This window comes from Melozone crissalis, unplaced genomic scaffold (genome assembly GCF_028551555.1).
Source record: "Melozone crissalis strain CALT ecotype California unplaced genomic scaffold, PUWL_Pcris_2 ptg000018l_1, whole genome shotgun sequence".
Lineage (NCBI taxonomy): Eukaryota > Metazoa > Chordata > Aves > Passeriformes > Passerellidae > Melozone > Melozone crissalis.
Window position 1 is genome coordinate 40,942,579 of NW_026535796.1, and position 19,878 is coordinate 40,962,456.

At 39.2% G+C, this 19,878-nt stretch overlaps 1 protein-coding gene across 1 annotated transcript in view; it reads left to right on the top strand.

Moving 5' to 3' along the window:
* Positions 1 to 19,878, top strand: part of LOC128936447 (ras and Rab interactor 3-like) — a 153,231-nt gene that overhangs the window by 71,582 nt on the left and 61,771 nt on the right. Inside the window, exons 13-17 of the mRNA XM_054275382.1 lie at positions 657 to 823; positions 2,269 to 2,383; positions 4,491 to 4,603; positions 5,215 to 5,280; positions 6,805 to 6,953. Of these exons, the coding sequence (XP_054131357.1) occupies positions 657 to 823; positions 2,269 to 2,383; positions 4,491 to 4,603; positions 5,215 to 5,280; positions 6,805 to 6,953 (610 nt within the window). The remainder of the gene's footprint in view (positions 1 to 656; positions 824 to 2,268; positions 2,384 to 4,490; positions 4,604 to 5,214; positions 5,281 to 6,804; positions 6,954 to 19,878) is intronic.

A 19,878-nucleotide genomic window follows, 5' to 3' on the forward strand; every position in this document is an offset into this window, starting at 1 on the left:
TGATTTTGGAGAGCTGTACAAGGGAGATCACTCCCTTGTTTCTTTTCCCAGAAGTTTTCTTTTACCATTTCAAGATTGTGTTGTATGCAGATAGAGAGACTTAACAAATCTAGATCTTCTAAGTATTGGTTTATTTAAACTTCTGCCCAAGTTAGAGCAATAAGGCATGTAAAAAAAATTGTCATGTTCATAGGTTGGGTCTTGTGCTTCTGTTTTCTGTTGCTGCACAGAATGTACAAGTTATTTTCACCACTTGGACTTTGATATTTCTGTTAAGGTGATAGGGTGGGGTTTTTGGTTGGTTGGTTTTGTTGTTGGGTTTTTTTAAAAATTCTGGATTAGTGGTAATACAATTGAAAGACCAACAAATCTGACTTAATTTTGGTTTTAATATCAGCTGTGATTTTAAATCATTGTAATTCTTCCATGGATTTTCATAGATGTTGGCAGGCTTAACTATAAGAAGATTCTGGATGAGCAAGCAGAACTTGGCTGAAAGTGACAAGGCCAAGTATAGTTTAAAGGTACCCTGAAAAATGAGCTGCCGTGCATTATTGTAAACATCCTTCTGGGATCATCTGCTCTGCTGAAAGAGGTGTAACTGAGCCTGGCATAGTGATGGGAAAGCTCAACTGTTTGTTTCCTTTGTCCTGCAGAGGGAAAAATGAACAAAATTAAATGGCTTTTGACATGGCCGTTGATATTTGTGCTGTTTGCCACAATTCCAAACTGCAGCAAACCACGCTGGGAGAGGTGCTTTATGCTGACATTTGTCTTGTCCACTCTCTGGATTGCCCTGTTCTCCTACTTCATGGTGTGGATGGTAAGTGTATGTAGCAGGACTTCATACTGAGTGAAATGTGCATCTCAAAGTATGTAAAAACCTTCTGTGCATTTGTCAAAGAAAGGCATGTAATTGTAGTGCAGTCTCTTCACCTCATACAATAATTATTATAATTGTAGATTTTTGCTGCCTTTTGTTCTGCAGAAATAATTGGGCCTTTACTGTATAGGGCACAATACAATACAGGAAGGTGTTGGAGAACATCTATTTTCCTTAAATGCCTGTCAGGCATTTGAAAATCACTTTATTTCCTCTCATGAAAGATTGTGTTTTCTGTGTACTTTTTGCAACTTTCTATATAATTTTTGCATTGTAAACCAATCCTCTAACATAGACAGTGCCTAAGAAATTCATTTGCCAGCCAAAGGCACACATTTGTATCCTATTATATGTCCTTTGGAAGGTCATACTGTGCACCTTGGTTCCATATATAGCTATTCCCTTCACAAGTGAGAGAGGTGCTCATTAAGGCTGCAGCCCATACTGCTTTCAGAGGCAGCTGGGCCACAGTACCTTGTTAGCAGTCTCAGCAAGAGAGTCATGCTGACTTCTTTTCCTGGGCCTCTGCTTGCCCCTGAATATAAGGATTGTCAGTGGAGTTCCTAAAATACACCTTTTCTTTAGTGTAGGGTCCAATTTTCCTCATGTGATGGACTGGCAAACTATTTCAAGAAAACAACACGTAGCCTAGAAGACTTCCATCCTTAGCAGTGTCAGCAGGGAAACAGCTGTCTGTCCCTGGGCCAGTCTTCTCTCACACGAGCCTGCTTCCTTTTCTGCTGCCTTTTCTTGATGTTTTTTCAGCCCTCTTTGGATGTTCCAGCTAAATACAGTTCTCTGTCCTTTCTAAGAGCTCTGCTGCAATCTTCAGTGATTCCTTAAGCTCTTTTCAAGCTGCATCTGGAGTATCAGGGGACAGCATAACCAGACATGCTCCCTTCAGGATTATATGAGAAGTCACACAAGAAAATAGTTCCTTCTTCATGTGTTAGGTTATAATAAGTTCTTTATATCTCTGCCACTGTATTACAATATAATATCAGTTGCAGTCCTTTTGAAAATAGAACCAGTGAGAATCCTGCCATTTGTAGAAACCAAAAAAACTCCAAACCCACAGATTTTACTGTATCTCCTTAAAACAGCATTATGTCATGTTAGTACAGCAGGAAATGGAGATTTTGTTTGTCCTCAGAATGTTGAATAATAAGACCCAAAGTACTTTTCCTGTGCACAGGATTGGTTTTAGGCTGGTTATTCCACAAGTATTTAATTTGCAGAAATGGATAAGTATTCTGAGTCTATTCCTGTTAGAGTCCACACCAGAAATCAAAGTTAAAGAGTATACCACAACTGGCATACTCTCCTCATTGGAATGAGGAAACTTTCCAAATATGATGAGTTAATCTACCTTCCTCCTTGTTCAGGTGACTGTGATTGGATACACCCTTGGGATACCAGATGTGATCATGGGCATTACTTTCCTGGCTGCAGGAACAAGTGTCCCAGACTGCATGGCCAGCTTAATAGTAGCAAGACAAGGTAATGTGTCTGCTGAAGCACAACTGCAATCTTACATATGTAAGATTGTTTCCTCCATACACACAAATTGTCAATGCAATTTTATAATTTTATTTTAATTTTTACTGTTTGAGAACCTCATTAAAAGCCAAAGCTATTTGCTAATTATTGTGAACCAAAAATTATCTTTTGCTTATTGGGATGTGGGACATTCTAGCATTCTAGAGGGTAATTCAACCTCAGATGTCCCATGCATGTGTCAGTCAGGGTAAAAAGACAAAAGTTATAGACAAAATAGAATATCAGCTATTAAAAACTATTTTGAAGAAGTAGCACTGACCAGCACTTCTCCATGTAAAACTTGTACTGATTTCTAGAAGACCTCTCAAATCCAAGGAAGTGAACTGCTTTGAGAGCTGGCAGAAGTGTTGTTGCTCCAGGCAGAGTTCTCATCCAAATGCAGACCTCTTTCCCACTGGAACACATGAATAGCTGCACTGGAAAGAGTTTTGGATTACTGACATCTACATTCTCCTCAGCTGTTCATTTAAAATTGTCAAAGGCTTTCTCATCTTTTAATTTTGTTTAAGTTTCATCATGTTTTCTTTTTTATTTGTAAAATGCTAGTAGCAGCATCCCTTCCTGTTGTTGAAAAACATTAGGGCTGACAGTGTGATCCTCTGCACAGCAGTAGAATAAGAAAAAGACCTAATTTTATTCTTTTCCAGTATTTCAATTCCCAAAGCCTTTTTTTTATCAGATAATGATATCTCCAGCACACATCATTGAGCAAACAAGAAGGGCTTTTAAATGATAAATTAAGTCCTCAAAAGCCCCACCTTTGTAATTTGAGATAGGAATAGTGCTGTTAAATGTTGCTTACTTGAAAAGTGTTATATATTTAAAGTAAATAATTTTCCATGTTGCATTATTTGTTGTGTACAGAATATTCTCACAAAAATAGTACAACAAAGTCTGCAGAATTATTATGGAACCACCTTCCTACTAAATTTATTTTCCATGTGTATTAATTTAAGTGAGCAGGTTTTTTCAGGAACAAGGAGGATGTTGCATTTTTAAATCAACAGACTACTTCTTTAGATTAGTTCTTCTGTTGTACTGGACAATAACACTGCAAAGATTGTTTTCTCTGAAAATTAAGGTAAGCACTAGATTGACAAAAAGGAGCCCAATGCCCTTAAAGACAGTACAGGGACTTTGCACACTGTTTGAATTCAAGGATTGTTCACTGCCAGAATGCAGACAGGTATAGATGGACACTACCATCATGAGATCCAAAGCATTACCTTGCAGATCGTGTATTTATGGTATGGTACTGTCTGTCTGCACTCTGTTTTCTCTGAAACTATATTTGGGACATGTCCCATTTATGTCACAGTTCCTTTTCACTTCCTTCCTTTCCAGTATTCACTTAGTGGAAGTGATTCAATACTTAGGCCAGGTCTAAGGGAGGTTAGCAGGGACAGAAAGAATTTTGCCTTCCTTCTATCCACTGACACTGGTGCAGAATGAGATGCCAGCCAGTGGTGAGCATTAGAAGTAGATTTTGAATTATACTTAGGTGCTTTACCACCATTTACCTTTCTTTTCCTTTCCTGTAGTATTTTACTGGTTTTGAAGTGAAATTACTACTGATTAAGCCCCATGGAAGTGCATAATATCTTTGACTATCATCTGGCTGGTTATCTCCAGGATCTCTCTTAATTCACATGATGCAAAGGTCACATATCCGCATCGTAAATACAATACATAATCTTCAGGTTCCCTGTGACTGCAGACTACCTAGAACAAGACTTTGACATAGACCTTGGGTGCTGCATGGCTACCACACACCCTCTAAAGGCTTTGCAAGACACAAGGAAGGTGTGGTTGGAGTGAGCCATTTTTGCACACTTTTTTCAGAAGTCAGGCCAATGTTAGGGAAATTGTCTCCCTACCTCAGATACTCTGGCCAGTTCAAGGGGGATGGGATCAATGCAGATCATTCCCCTTTAGCTTGCTCCAGTGCACATAGTAGTGGCCATATACTTTGATTTTATCAAATAGACATTTTTTTATGTAGACATTTTTATCAAATAGTTGTTTTTTGGTTTTTTTTTCTCTGCAGGCCTTGGTGACATGGCAGTATCCAATACAGTAGGGAGCAATGTCTTTGACATTCTGGTGGGACTTGGTGTTCCATGGGGTTTGCAGACCATGGCGATCGATTATGGATCAACTGTATGTATACTTGGCAAATCTTTCATTTGCACTTTATTTCTATTTTTAAAAAATCCTAAAAATAAGGCATGCAAATAGAATAAATTTAAAACCAACCCGTTGAGCATGTTATTAGTTGCTAAATAAGGTGTTATTTCTTTGCAAAGGAACCCAGTTAAGAAAGCAATTTGTCTTCAACAAGCTGCAATTAATTACCAGTTTGTCAACTGGAGTACATGCACTGTGTAGCAGAAAACTGTTCCCATGGGTGGGTCATGGCTCTGTCATTTTCTTGCTACACAACTTCCAGCAAACCTGTCTCCATGTACCTCAGCATTTTTGTACCTAAGACCATATAGCAGCATATCTCTCTCTTCCGAGGATTTTTTACATAAAATCCATTATAAATACTCACTTCTTTTTTTAATGGAGATGGGATTACTTTGCATTTGGTTTGATTCCTTAATCTTCCCATTCTTCATTAGGATACATCTGTTACGGATTTGCATAGTTTAAAATATGTATGGCACTGTTCAAAGCAGAAGGTGGACTTTAAATCAGTAAATTGATTTTTGATCTCCAAAGCACAGTTACATGGTCAGCATTTTAAAAGTATTTTCTGATTTCCACAGGTTAAAATTAACAGCAAAGGATTGGTTTATTCAGTTGCACTTTTGCTAGGATCAGTGGCACTAACTGTAAGTATTAGAGCATCTACAAGTATTTCAATTTGAAAATGCTTGTTAGGTATTTACATGTTACAGAAGGATAAAATAGAAGTACTTAGCATTGATTTCTTCTAGCACTACCATGAGTTGAAGAGCTACCATTGTCCTCAGTGAGGACTGCAATCTGGCATTTGGTGCAAGAGATGCTGGATATGTGTAGGTCCCATGGATTTCAGTGGCAGTGTTGAAATTTTTGAATCCAACAGTACTTCTGTGGTCGTATGTCCATACCCTGGCCTGTCTCTAGGCTGACACAAGACCTGTTGTCTCTAATTTCCAAACCCAGCCAAAATCAAGTGCTGTAGCCTAAACCCTTAGTGAAGACTGGTCTGTGAGGACTGTGAACCTCAGGACTTGGATGAGACATGCTAAATGTGACTCAGCATGAGAGACCCTTGTAACCCATGACTTCTTAAGGTGAAACAATAATTCTGTTTGAAAAGTCAATTTTGCTGGCACTTAAGGTCTGTTCCTGCTTGACTCCCAGGGAACGCTCTGTAGGAAGAATCAAATCAGGTATAAGGAAACAAAAAGGTATAAAAATATCCACTTCTACTAACATCTTTCACTGATTGCCTGTGGAGGCGTTGTAGAGGAGGTGGTCACCACTGGAGATTTCACACTGTTGCATGACTAAGTCTTACAAAGCTTCATACCACCTGTGCATGACTTCAGTGGTAGAATGGCCAGGGCTGTCCACTCTGCTACTAACTTCCTATGTATCTGATCTATGAGGTGTGAGAAAGTCTTCTTTCATTTCTTATCCCCAGCCTGTCATACTGCACAGTGCCTGTGAAACAGCACCGGTGTTCTGTGCACATTTGTATCTGGTGTTGCTGCATGCATATTGTTAATCAGCACATTGGGGAAAATGGGAGGATTATGCAGAAGCATTACTGTGCTAGCCCTTCATGCTTCTCTGAAAAGAGTCTTTTCCTAGCAGAAGCCAGATCACCTGAGTTTGAGGCATCTCTTACAGTCTTCTTTTTTCTGCTGAGTACCCTGATTTGCACAGACCCTCCCACAGCAAATTCAGAGGAAAGTTTTGAGCAAAATAATAATTCAGAGGCATTGAACACTGTGGAAAATAGATGCCTTCATGAGGATTTTGTTGCTTTGCTGCCTGTAACTTGTAACCCCTTAGTTCTGGAGCTCAGCAAATAAGCAAGTAGAGCACCTCTTTTGAAGGTGTTGAGAATGGGCATTTGGTGCTGGCATACTACTGGGACATAAAGGATTTGCAGGGGAACACTTGAGGGAGGGACATTAATTTAGTTTAGTTCATTGAATATTTTGTAAAACAGTCATAGGACAACTGAGACACAGAGCCAAGTCAACAAGGTATGTTGCCTTTCTGATCTGTAAAATACTGAGAGTATATTTTTGTCTTCCTGCAAGACCTCTAATTCAAAAGACTCTCATTTTTAGCTTATAATGGTTGTTTCCAGAAGGCTCCTTCAGAACTTTATTAACTGACACTCTGTTTGCTTGCAGGTGTTTGGAATCCATTTTAATAAGTGGAAACTTGACAGGAAGTTAGGCATCTACGTGTTGCTTCTTTATGCTATTTTCCTGTGTTTATCGATAATGATAGAGTTCAATGTCTTCACCTTTGTCAACTTCCCTATGTGCCGAGAAGAACTTTAAACCACAGCAAGGAGAGACACTGAAATTCTTCTGATTACACTGGCTGTAAATGACAGGAGGCATTTCACATTTCTATCTTCTTTCCATCAATAATTTGAGTGTCATTCCTGCTTAATCAGCTAACGAGCACTTTTACCTATATGGAAGGAGAGCATACCTTTCTTTTAACATGCTAGCTGAAGGCAACCAAAGCATTTTGCTCCTCTTTGGATATTGCTGCTCTGTCATAAAGCTACGTGGATCTTACACAGAACTCTAAAAGGACCCGTTCCTGGGCATTCCGTTGTGGTTTTCTTTCTCCTTCTGCAGACAATCAACCACCACCATCACAGTTAGCAAGAGGATGGGAGAAAAATCTTTATAGTTCTTTTGGTTTTGACATTTACTTTCCATGGAAGGATAAGAGGCAAGTTCAGATCCTTTCTTGGCTCAGTCAGAATATTTAAACTACAGGACCAGAAAGTCCAAGGCACATATCATGGCATGCACTGTTGAGGATCATTTCCCCCTTCGAGTGCTCTGCTTATAGAGGACCTGCACTGACAGTTTTTGATGGCAATGTTGAATATTTATCACTCTGTTCAATGAACAATGTGGCAGAGAAAGAAGAGGAAATGGTTGTATGTTGTATCACTTGTGATGATGCACACTAGAAGTCAGAGTAACTGCATACCGAAGAAGAGAATTTACATGCAGAAATTCATACTTGAAAAATATGTTTTATTGTTAATAAGGAATGCTGTATACATAGATATAAACTGACATTTGTGGAATATTACACCACAAAAGAAACTTTGCATTGGCCATTGTAAGCCCATTGTGTAAATTTAGAAGAAGCTAAAGAAATAAAATATAACTGGGTGCTCAGTAACTATCACTTATTGTTATCATCTGGGAGTAGTAGCTGAACATAATCCAGACTTTGTGACGACAAAACCCACCCTGATTATGATTTGGTTTGATTCAGTTTGATTGGTGAGAGGAAGAAGCTTATTTCATCAGTCAAGAAGCTGGTGTATTCTTCACCATTTTTTCTTATTCCCAGAAGCTTAATGAAGATGAATGTCTGACACGGAGCAGTGCAGATAAGAGTCACCCTGACAAAAGCAAGTCTGTCAAGAGAATATGGTCCTTGATTTGATTGCATGCAAATTTTGAAGCATGATATACTTCTTTTTAACCCTGAGTAGAAGCCAAGTTTTGATATCCTTTCCACCAGCATAAATCTGATACAAGAAATTACTCTGGATATAATTGACACTAAGATCCGGCCCAGAGTATTAAAATAGCGGGTAACATTCCACAATTTAGCAGTGATATAATTGCACATCACTGAGACAGCATATTTTGAATTGCTACTAAACTTTAAAAATATTTTGAAGCTGTATGTGAATGATCACATAAAGTTTCTGAAGAAGCACAGTTACCTTTATACATAGATTTATAAAATTTTTTAATGTTTATAAACCAACCAAACCTATCAACTAACAGTTGATGTGTTTTTAAATGTATTAATATTTTCCATTAAGACTAAATATAAAAAAATGTGTCAATGAGAATATACTCTAAAATATTAGCAAATAAGCACTTACTCAGAAAGTTCCTTCTTTTGACATGTATGACAATTATGTTTAGCCAGCTGACATGCAGAATACTGTTTACACCGGGCAATGAGTTTACAACTAAAATGATTTCTTAAATTATTTTAGAATAAATTAATGAGTGTATGCTGCTGGTGGTGTTTTTTTAAGAATTGGGTCCATTCAATGTGATTCTAAAGAGAAAAAGAGCAACGCATTTGTTATTTGCTTTACATTTTGTTACAAATGTCAGTATTAGTATCCATTTAGGGTTTCTTACCTTAATTAAACAGTTGTGTCATTAAGCTAAGAACTAAAGATGGACACAATTACAGCATTACTAAAATGCTTTATTAAATAGTCAAGAATCGCAGTAAACACATTTTCTCTCAAGCATGCCAATGACCCCATTTCCAGGCATTCACGACATTTTTGCTGCAGTATAAAGCTGAGGAGATGGAATTTATGTTCATCTTGGAGTCTTCTGTTGCAGAAAAGCTGTGAAAATGCAGCATAGTGCTGCGCCACTGTAGGAATAGCCCTCCCTAGTATTCCTCTCTCCCCTGCTGTCTTTCAGGAGGACAATTCACTGCTGAAAATCTGGGGATGACTTAGATATGAGACTGAAAGGAGCAGAGAGAGAGGCTGAGTAAATGGGTTTTTTCCTATATTCTGTTTTTGTGGTCTTGGACAACTGTCTCCAGGCAAACATTTGCTCTCCTGTGCACAGTTCAGGCAGCTCAGTTGTCTTTACATAATAGAAGAGTAGCTCCAAAGTCTGATTTTGAATGCATGGTGATCAGCTGAGTTGACAGGGATAAGGGCATCAAAGTTTATAGTGCCAGATCTAGAAAATTGTATTTTACCTTCATATTTCTGAGCCAGGAAATTTTAGAAGAGTATGGGCACCATTTTTTCTGTAGCAGCTGAATTTCTGTCCAAATATACATGAATTTTGTTTGCTCATTCCATAAGTCCTTCACACATCATTTAAAATTACTCTGCCTAATCTGAATATCACCTGCTCCAGAAAACCAGTGTTGTGTTTTAGCAGAAACAGAATCCAGAACGACCCTTACAATGTGTGGCTAGTTCCTGTCATCTAGAGCTCTCCCTGAAACATAAACTCACTTCAGGACAATTAATACTGAATTCTAATGCTGCGTTTCATGGGGTGTTCCCATCTGCATCTCCTGCTATGAGACAAGTATCATGCTGTGCTTGTCATCATAAATAACATTAGTAGGATTCTCCTTTGACACCACCACATGACCAAGGATGTATTGTTTGCCAAAGAATTATGAGTTGCTCTGTGAGGGCTTTGATGACACATGATCATATGAAGTACTTCAAGAAGCTCCTAAGTAGTCCATGTCCATATGCTAAAATAAATAGTTACACACTAAGCCATGCAGGTAAACTGAATGTTCCAAGAAAGATGTAATTGACAAATTGTTGTATTTCAGACAAACCCACGTCAGAATGTATCAGTAATTCAGGAGGCTATTGCTGAGTAATAACAGACTAGTGCCTTTCACATGTACACAAAAAAAAAGAAAATAAAAACATTAGCTTGTGTGGTCAGGAAGCCATTAAAAATGTTGCCATTTTCTAGTCAAGCAAAGGAGTGATTTGTGCTTGGCTCTCTGCTGTTAGCACAGCTCTATATTGCAGCTGTTTGGATTGTATCTATAAAATTTTGCAGCCATTTTGTTTCATTAAACATTGCAAAAGTTATCTGTCTGAGTTTGGAATGTATGTCACCATGTTCTGTAAGTTAATGTTCAGCTCAAGAGTGAAAAGAAAGCTGGTGGATGTGAGAGAGAAAACTGTTAGTGTGATCTGAAATTTGCCAGCATACTAACACTGAAAAGTAACACAACTCAGAAAAAGATATCCCATATCCAGCAAAGCTTAACTTCAATAGGTTTGATTCCATTTAAAGCTAAGCATCTATCCAAGTGCCTTGCTGGATTGTGTCCGAAGATGACAGCAGAGTATGGTTTCTGGGTTTCTTATAGTCAGTTCTTTCCATTGGTTTTGTGGTCTAAAGATTTTATTTCTTTGTCAAATTAAAAGATTTGACCAGAATCTGTGGACTTCTGCTCTGCTGATACCACTTTAGATTTCCACTCTCGTAAATAAGAGAACTTGTTCCTTGTCCCAGACTTCTCAACTGTGCATCTGCCCTTGTGTATGAGCAGGATCAAAACTGAGTTACAGCTGGCCATGGAGGGCTTTCAGCAGCTCCTTTGAGCTGCAGATCCCCTGGAGTAGCACAGTCCCACACAGACCTATGGGGTGCAATCCTCTCTCTAGCAAGGAACTGGGAATGTTTCCATTCTGTTCAGCAGTGTTTGATTCCATTTATTTACCATAACAATTGAACTGCATTATAAGGTATTGCTTGAGTAAAGATTTCAAGCTCAGGATCTGCATGTCTAAATCTAAGGAGCTCCAGGTATGGTTATCTTAATGTCTCTTTGATGCTCTAAGGGCTTCTCTCTGGGCTGAAGTCTAACCTAGAAGAGCACCTTAAGTCTTTCCAACAGGTACAGCATAGTCAACCATCTTTTTCCTGGCTCAGTCTTTGGTGTGCCAATTTTATTTTGTTTTTATATGCTTGCTGCAGCTGTAACAAGCAAAGTTAGCTTCTGGTTTTAGGTTATATTTGTAAGCTTTCTGTCAACATGTAAACAAATGGCGAAGGTCTTTACTAATCTAATACTTAGCAATTATAGAGAAGATTCTCTTCTCTCTTTGATTTCCCTTGTGACTCTGCTTTAATTACACTTGTTTCTATTATGTGTTTTCTCTAGGTGCACAAATGCCTCATGAGTTTTGTTGTCTTCCTTTCTTGCATTTCTTTCAATTTTAATGCCATTTACTCGTGTCCCACTGTTAGTTGGTTTTGGTAGAGTTCTTTAAGCTGTAGAAATACTGTCTGATTATTCATGCCAAGGAAAGATCAGATGTATGTAATACAAAACAGACACTAAAATAACTCTGAAAGCCAGGTGAAACCAAAGAATCTTCCTAATTGAAGATTGGAGCATAATGTTCTGTCATTGCAAGCCTCAGATCTCTCTGTTATTTGTCTTTAAACATTCAGAAGAAAATCTCTGCAGCTCATACATTTGCTGTGCAATTTTCTTTCTATTTCCATGAGTCTAAATGCCACATTTTTCTTTTTGTTAGATGGTGACATTTATGTGATGGTTACACAGGTAAATGACAGTGTTTAGTTGCAGCAATTCTGTACCACACCTGTTATTATTCCATTGAACCTTTTGGAAAAGTCTGTATGCAAGCGATCAATGTCCTGCTGAAGAAGGGAATGTCATTCAGCTGATGTGTGCATTCCACTTTCTGACCTACTGTGTACATGTTTAAAAGCCTCCTTTTCAATAACTTGAGCACTTTTCTCACATTTTCCCCCATGTGAGGTCCTGATGGTTTTTCCCCAGAGAAGTCTGTGAAGTCCTGTGCTGTCCAATCCTCTCCTGACATGTGAGATGTGTGGCTGCTTCCCCACAGCCAGGATGTGCAGTGATTGTGGCAGTTTGTTCATCATGTGGCTCTGCTCGCTCCCATCCAGTGCACTGTCTGAAATGAATAACTATGGGAAATTAATGCCAGTTGGATATTTTCTTAGAAGAATTGCCTGTTACAATTTAATTCTCTTTTTCACTTGCACAAAGAATGTAGGCAATCATTGCTGTACTGTCACTGAGATGATCTTGATAAACTTGAACGACAAATAAAAAGATTGGTTTATAGCACTAGCCATGGTAGCAAATTCTAAAGGTATCAGAAAATGTGAAAACCAGACAGATATAATCTCCAGAAAGATTAATAAAAACTGAGATGCTTCCTTTCAGAGAGTTTTTGCAGAAAGATTATGGCCTTTATTCATATACCAGTTATGTATGCAAAGAAAACTTGTAAATCTCCTTCCCCAGCAACACCTGGGTTTCAAATGGCTGTTACTGCAGCAAAGTTATGACCAAATTCTTGCCTTCACATTCTTGGGAGTGGTGCCAGTGTTCCTTAGTGTCCTGGTAGTTGGCACAAATTAGTATCAGTGGAACTGAGCATAGAATTTGGTTCATGGTATCTCCTCCATTGCAAGAAATTCTTTGAAATCGTTTATGGTCACTAAAACAACTTCTGAACCTTTTAAAAACCTGTGTTTCATATTTGCAGTGCACCCTTCAGAGGTGCAATACCTCTTTAATTAAATATAAATAAATAGTTTATGAAAACTTTCTAGAACTGCTTACTTTGAAAACAGAAATGGATGGGTTTGTAAACTGTAAGTAACAGAAATCTCTCATGTTACTTATTTTTTCAATGACTGTGACCTTATGCACTGTGAATGCTCTGTGATATGGGGTCCATTGTACAGATAAACATGTCATGAAATCCAAATGGATTTAATGTGATAATTTGTTACAAAATGTTGGCATGATATTTGATTATTTTTGTTGTGAGAATTTTAAAAAATAGTTAACTCAGCATTTATAAAGATTATAGCACTCAGTATTATAATGCACTATATAAAAATATGTACACTATCAATAAATTATATAAACAAGAGTGTTTGCTGGTTTTTTTCTCAGATGATTAGTAGATGTGAAACATTCTCATATATATTGTTGAAAATCTAAAATTTCAGACATGTGCCTACAAATGTTAGCTTTTTGGAGAAATCTGGACCCTGCTGAACTGAGTGACAGAAGGCCCCACATTCTCTGTGTTCTAGGGAGTATTGCCTGGGTCAAGCCAATTTTTGGAGTGAGTTAAGTGTATTGGTTTGATTTGCAGCAATTCTGAAACACCCAATTTGCTCTTTTGGGACCAGAAAACTGAGAGCTCAGTTTGCTGAGAACACAGTTTGCTGTACTGAGGCACTGATCCAGAAGCAATTCTGGCAACCTCAGAAAAAGCCCTGATCAAGAGCATTTTGGCTGCCTCATCCTGTGATATTTTGGTGTCCAGCAGGTTCACAGTGAGTGCTGCATGCTGATGAGAGGCTGGAAATAAGGTGCAAAGGCCACACACAGTATTATTTTCCTTTCCCAGTTCCCTAGGCTCTGGAAATACTCCTTACCCTTGATTTCCCATTTCCAGCATGCCTGCAGTGCACCTCAGGGTGTGGGAGACTCCCAGTGTATTGTGTATGGTCTGTGCTGGGCTCAGGAAATCTTTTAATGCATTTCTTGGAAAAAAAGGAGCTGAGAGTTTATTTACCTCATCTCATGGCCTGGTGTGTTAACAGGTTCATTAGACAAGAGTCTTTTCATGAGTACTCCTAGCCAGTTTACTCCCAGGAGATGCAAGTTAAAACAAAGCTTGAGCTTCTTTTTTTAAGCACTGTGCATGAGACTGGAATCCCTACTGTTGTATAAACCTGGCATTAGCCACTGTGGGGCTTTTTGTGCATCTGCAGAAAAATCTGGAAGTGGAGAAAAAGGATAATTCTGCATTTTCTGAATTTTGAAAAATATTTCATTCTTTAGTGTATGCTAGGCTAAGTTTTTCTAAGCTGGGAACAGAAGAAGGTTCCTTCTTTTACACAGAATTAATTTTCAAAAATCAGAATCTGAATGTGAAAAGTGCCTGTTCATTTAATCCTTCCATCCTTGACACTGTGACCCATCATGATCTGTTATGTAATAGGCTCTATAAAAGGCACATAATCTCTGGATTAGTGACACAATGGGCATGACAGTTCCTGAGGGCTCCTATCACAGGCCATATTGTTGATGTAGCCTCTCCCTCCTGTATGGAAAGCAGAACTGTGCTGTAATCTGGCTATATTCTGAAAGCCCTTTATTGTAGCTCGAGTGCTCATTGTACTTAATGGCTTCCCCCATAAGCCATTTTTAAACCTTTCCAACCCAGCTGCATGAAATGACAAAAAAGAGCTGCAGGATGCTGTGGCTTAAGATGGAAAGGGTGAATCAGTCCTAGAAGAGAAATAAATTCCTCCCATTTGGCTTGGATTTATCACAGAAAAATGTCAATTTGAAGTAACTGGATATGATTTTGTCATTTCGATCTTTGTAATTTTTTCTTTCTAAAGCCTGATTCTAGAACATGTGGTCGCATACTAAACCTGTCAAATCCTCAGCTCAAAAAGACACCTAGCTTGAACAAAATTTGTCTTCTTTTTCATATTTTAAATATTTTACAGAAGTGCTGAGCATTTTGCAGAAAATATGGGACTTTAAAAATTAAATTTGGTCAATTTAATTAACCAAAACAAGTCTCAAAACTTCAAATTTCTGAAATTGCATTCTTCACATTGGAAATAGTATGAAAGTTTTCACTCAAATCACATGAAACTGAGATAGCACCAAAATACTGGAATTTTGTATTCTGTAGTTTTTGCCTTTTTTTCCTGGACCTTTTTATTTGTTCTAGTAATTTTTTTCTTCTTCCCTAAAAATATAATTGGAATTTTCTAACTCTGTTGTGTTCTGCGTTTGCAAAATCTTAAGTCTCTGCCTAGGATGGCTGCCTGTTTGTGTGAGCAGTTTTCTCTGTGTGAGCAGATCCATGCAGACAGCACAACCTTGCAATTTTTTTGTCTCAGCAAACCTTTTTTCCCAGCAGATCAAGGGCAAATGCTGACTGGGCCTGGTACCTGCTGAATTGCGGGGGAGGGAAGTGTACTGGGGTAGGGTTGGATTTGTGTGATGCATGTAGGAGATTGTTCTCATGCCAGCACCTGAGGTGCATTTCAAAGGTGCCCTGCTGGTGAGTAAATCTAGAAGATTTTTTTTTTTTGGACCTCTGAGCCCAGAACCCACAGAGGATTCAGAGCTGAGATCTGACCAGTCTGCAGTAAGAGATGAGTGAATCTCAGCCAACCAGTTTGTTTAAGCGGACTAAATTTTTCATGAATGAGTTTTTTGTTGCCTGAAAATTATTCCAGGAGCTGGAGCAAGGAGATCCTTAATATAGTAGAAAAGAGCATTACAAGACACAGTTGCTGAAAATTTAAAATTAGATAAGGCAAAAACAATCAGGTGTGAATTTATATGATGGCAGCAAGTAAGCACTAACATGCCTTACTTAGAACGGTGGTGAATTTTCCATCATGCAGTCTTTCAGTAAGGCTCTTTCTAAGATAATAGATTTGCTAAGATAAATCCTTGTAAAAGCTGGAAGATAAATTTCCTAATGTGAACTGAAGTTATAGTCTTTATTTAATAAAAAAAAGAAGGGAAAATTTTGAATTGTGTTCCATTGAAAGTGTGACTTGGTGATGGTAAAAGTCTCCCTGACTCTCTCTAGCTTAGCCAGCAGAGTTGGCTCTGTGTTCTGCACTGAGGTCCAGTTTCCCTCTTGCCAATACACTGACAGCTCCCTGGCATTTGCATTTCTGCTCTGGACTGTGTATCACTGTCTATTTTCAGAAGGCTGAGAAATTCCTTCTAAAGATAAAGGGGGCAAAAAATTACTTTCGTCTCCCACTCCATTCCATCCAATTGCTTTTCTCCACCTCTTCTTTCTACTTCTGCCTTATTTTTTCCATTCTGTATTCTCCTAACATCAAATACTTCTGGAGCCACGGGGCTGCCAAACAGGGGTGCCACCAGCCCTGTCTGGCAGCACATCTGGCAGCCCCAGCCTGCACATCTGGCGTGTGCTGGGTCAGGTTTCCCTCCCAGCAAAGCCTCGATCGCTGCAGTGGCTGCAGGTCAAACATGCCCCGAGCCCCATTGAGCTTCCCAGCCTGGAGAGCTCTTCCTCTGCCAGCATCACACAACTTAGCCTTAGCTTTTGCTTTAACTGGGAATGCTCTTGCACAGCTGCCCTCTGCCAGCGTTAGACATTTCGTTTGCTCAGGTCCTGTGTAAATAGAAAGGTTTCCAAGCTCCATCTGGTTCCAGTTACTCAAGCAGTAGAAATACACATGCTTCAGGAATTTGCAGACGGAGGCTTACTGCTTTGCTGCCTTACAAAATCCTTTACAAAGTTCACTGTGCTCCGTTGCCTCCTGGTATACCTGTAGTCTGTTAAATGATTTCCCCTGAAACCCTCCTAGGTTAGAGAAACAAATTAGTTGAAAGTCTCAGGCCCTTCTTTCTAATAAGGTTAACCTGCTTGCGCTACTAAATATGGCTTTATAACACACACACACACACACACTCACACACACACCCTTGACCACCAAAGACTGCCTCTTCCTGAAATCCCCTGTTCATATAAATACAGGAAGTAGAAATAAGAGAGGCTAAAATCGGATCTTCTTGGTAGTTTGCTTTCATTTCAGTGCTTGTTTAGTCCTCTGCCCTTTGATACTACTGAGCCTGAAGCTGGTTTTAAACATCTTCCCCCTCGTGCCCTTGAAATACCATCTCAGTACAAAACCTGAGGATGTGGAAGTTCTGCTCAGCGATGGGAAGGAATTGCTTTTCTGACCGAGGAACTCTCAAGCCACTGTGATACAGAAAGTGACTTAAAAGTTTGCTGTAATGATGAAAACATCAGCAGGCGAGAAGGGAGCCAGGGATGACTCAGGGTAAGTCCTGAATCTTTAGTGACTGTTCATTTTTAATAACTGTTGCTTTCCCTTTCCTACTTAGCAAAGAATTCTCGGCTGCATGTGTGAGCTGACTGCTGAGTTACTAGTTACACAGTCACAATGGTGTGGCATGACTGTGTTGTAATTTACAGTATTTCCTTTAACTGACATGTTCCAGCTGAAAACAAAATGCAATAGCTGTATTTAGCTTGAACCTTAGCTATTTAAAGAAGAAGGGTAAATCCAAATCTACAGTTTGGGACAAAGGACAGAAAAGGGGACTTCTTTGTTTTTGGAAATGTGACAAAGCTTTTCTGGGAGGCTTGCTTTGTTTTTTCTCAAATGCAGAAGTGGATAAGGGCTTGTCCTTATGAGCTGCTGGTCACTTCAGTGCCTGCACGCTGAGGTGTACACAAACCCTGTCCCCGTGCTCCTAGGACACTTCAAGTGTCCTTTCTGTCAGGAAAAGGCTTCCCTTGCCTCTGGCCAAAACACTGCACCTTGCAGGACCAAATCCCTGGAAAACAGTGGGAGAGAAAATGGGTTTTGATACAAAGGACAGTCAGCAAGCTACTGGAATTCCAGGATAAGGCTGGAATCCTCCCAAGGCTTGGTTGTATCATAAAGCCCATGCTGAAGCTGGGCATTTCTGTTTCCTGTTTTAAACAAGCAAGGGAAGATTACATAGCTGCTGAAACTGTCAGTCACACCCCCTGCCCCTTCCCCCTTGGAAAACCATAATAACACCAGATATTGAGACTTCTTCTTATCTGTCTAACACACTTAGCCTGTTTTCCATGAACAAAGGTTTCAGATATTTCTGTGATGGATGCAGTAGAAGCAGCTCTGTGGATGGGTGGACAGATGTGGGATACTTGCAGTTCCAGTTGCAGGGGGTGCTGCCCTACTTAGATCACCCTCAGTCAAATGGGGGAATTGCTGCTGACAGGGCACTGTGTGCTGGTTTTACTGTAGCCCTGCTCCCAAATACACACATGGAGGAGGGGGGATGGAGGCAGGACCCTGCATTGCAGTTCTCACTGCTTTTGCCTTGTTCAGTTGTTTGCTTTAAGTGGAACAATGCCACTCCTGTTTCAAGGTATAGTTCCTCAGTTCCATGTAATGTTAAACACTCAGGGACAAAGATCACACAGATGTCAGGAAAAAATGAAAGCATCCAATCCCTGCGGACTGGTGAGAGGAACTTACTATTTGCACTTTGCAGATATTCCCTGCATTTGCGGCAGTTAAGATGTTAAGAATGATAGACTGGAAGATATATTTGCTTGTCTCTTTGTGAGATGTCTGAAAGGAGCTTGCAAAGGTTTGTTTTCTGTCTAGAGTTGCAGGAAAAAGTAAACAAGCCACACACCCTAGATCAGGACTGTAAATCAAGTGGTTGGAGGAATATTGAAGCATCAATGGGCATGTTGCATGCATTCCTCATAGGTTTTTTGAGCATCTGAACAATTTAGCAGAATGGCCTTTTATTTCATTAACTGATTGTCTTTATTTCCAATCTATCTGCCACTCATAAAGAGGAACTTGGCTATTTTAAAATCTATTTTAACTCTTTCTGTTTACATGCTATAATATTGCCGAAGATCCTCAAAATTACATTTTAGCATGCATACATTGTGGGTTCCAACACATTACAGAATTAGAAACATTTCTAAGTTGTGTTTCCTGTTATGGTTACACTGAATTAGGTGCAAATTACACAAAGTATTTGGAGTTCATCGCTTTCAAAAGAAATGGTAACCTAAGGCAAGGTGCTGATGGAGAACCTAAACCTGATTTTAAAATTCTCTACACCAAAATTGCATGTGAAACTCCTGAGATTGCCCCTCTGTTCAGCATAGTTTAACATTAGTTAAAAAGGAAATCTTAATCACATGCACAGGAATGATGGCAGTGCCAATTATCATGGAAGTACCCCAGCAACTTGGAAATATCCATGCATTCATTCCTAGTAAGGACTAGGCTCTATTCTGCATCTAGTGAATCCATAAACAAGTTTTGCTGATTTACATCTGTCAAATGTCAGAAAGACACTGGGGAGAAATCTGCCTCCAGATTTCTGAGAGAGGAATTAGAGTTAGTAGCCTCTCAGAGAGGAATGAGGGAGAAGTGCAGTTAGGAGCTGGATAGAAATCAATCTAATCAAATTCTTCCAAAATGGTATGGGAGAGAAGCAGGGGAATTTAACGTTTAACCATTAATTCTCACCTAGAATGAGGCTAACTCCTAGGAACATTATAAAGTGGTGAGATCACAAAACATCTGGAGAAATGTGAACTGCTTGACCATGGTGACCATGGTTTCATGTAAAGATAAATGCCTTCACTCCAACATCTGGCAAATGTATGGAGGATATGATGAGAAGAGCAGGCAGGAGCTGAGACAGAGATGTTATGTGCAAATATTGAATCCATCTTTGAGAAAATGGCTGTTTCAGGTAGCTGGGATGGGTTACAGTGGTTCTCATTTCTGGGACAGCAGATTACCTAATGCAGTAATGATTGTGCATCTTTTGGTGACATGTCTTTTTTTGGCACAAAACCCACATCACAGTTGACAGGTTTCATGTGATGAATGTAGACATAAAGAGGTCAAACACTGGGGGAATCTGTAAACTGAACCACTCTCACAGATTCACAGATTTTACCTTCAGAAGGGACAGTTTTGATTGTCTAGTCTGATCTCCTGTGTAGAGCAGACCATAGAACCTATGAAGCAGGCTATGAAAACCATGACTGGGAGTTTTCACAGAATTATGGAATATTCTCTGATCCCACAAGG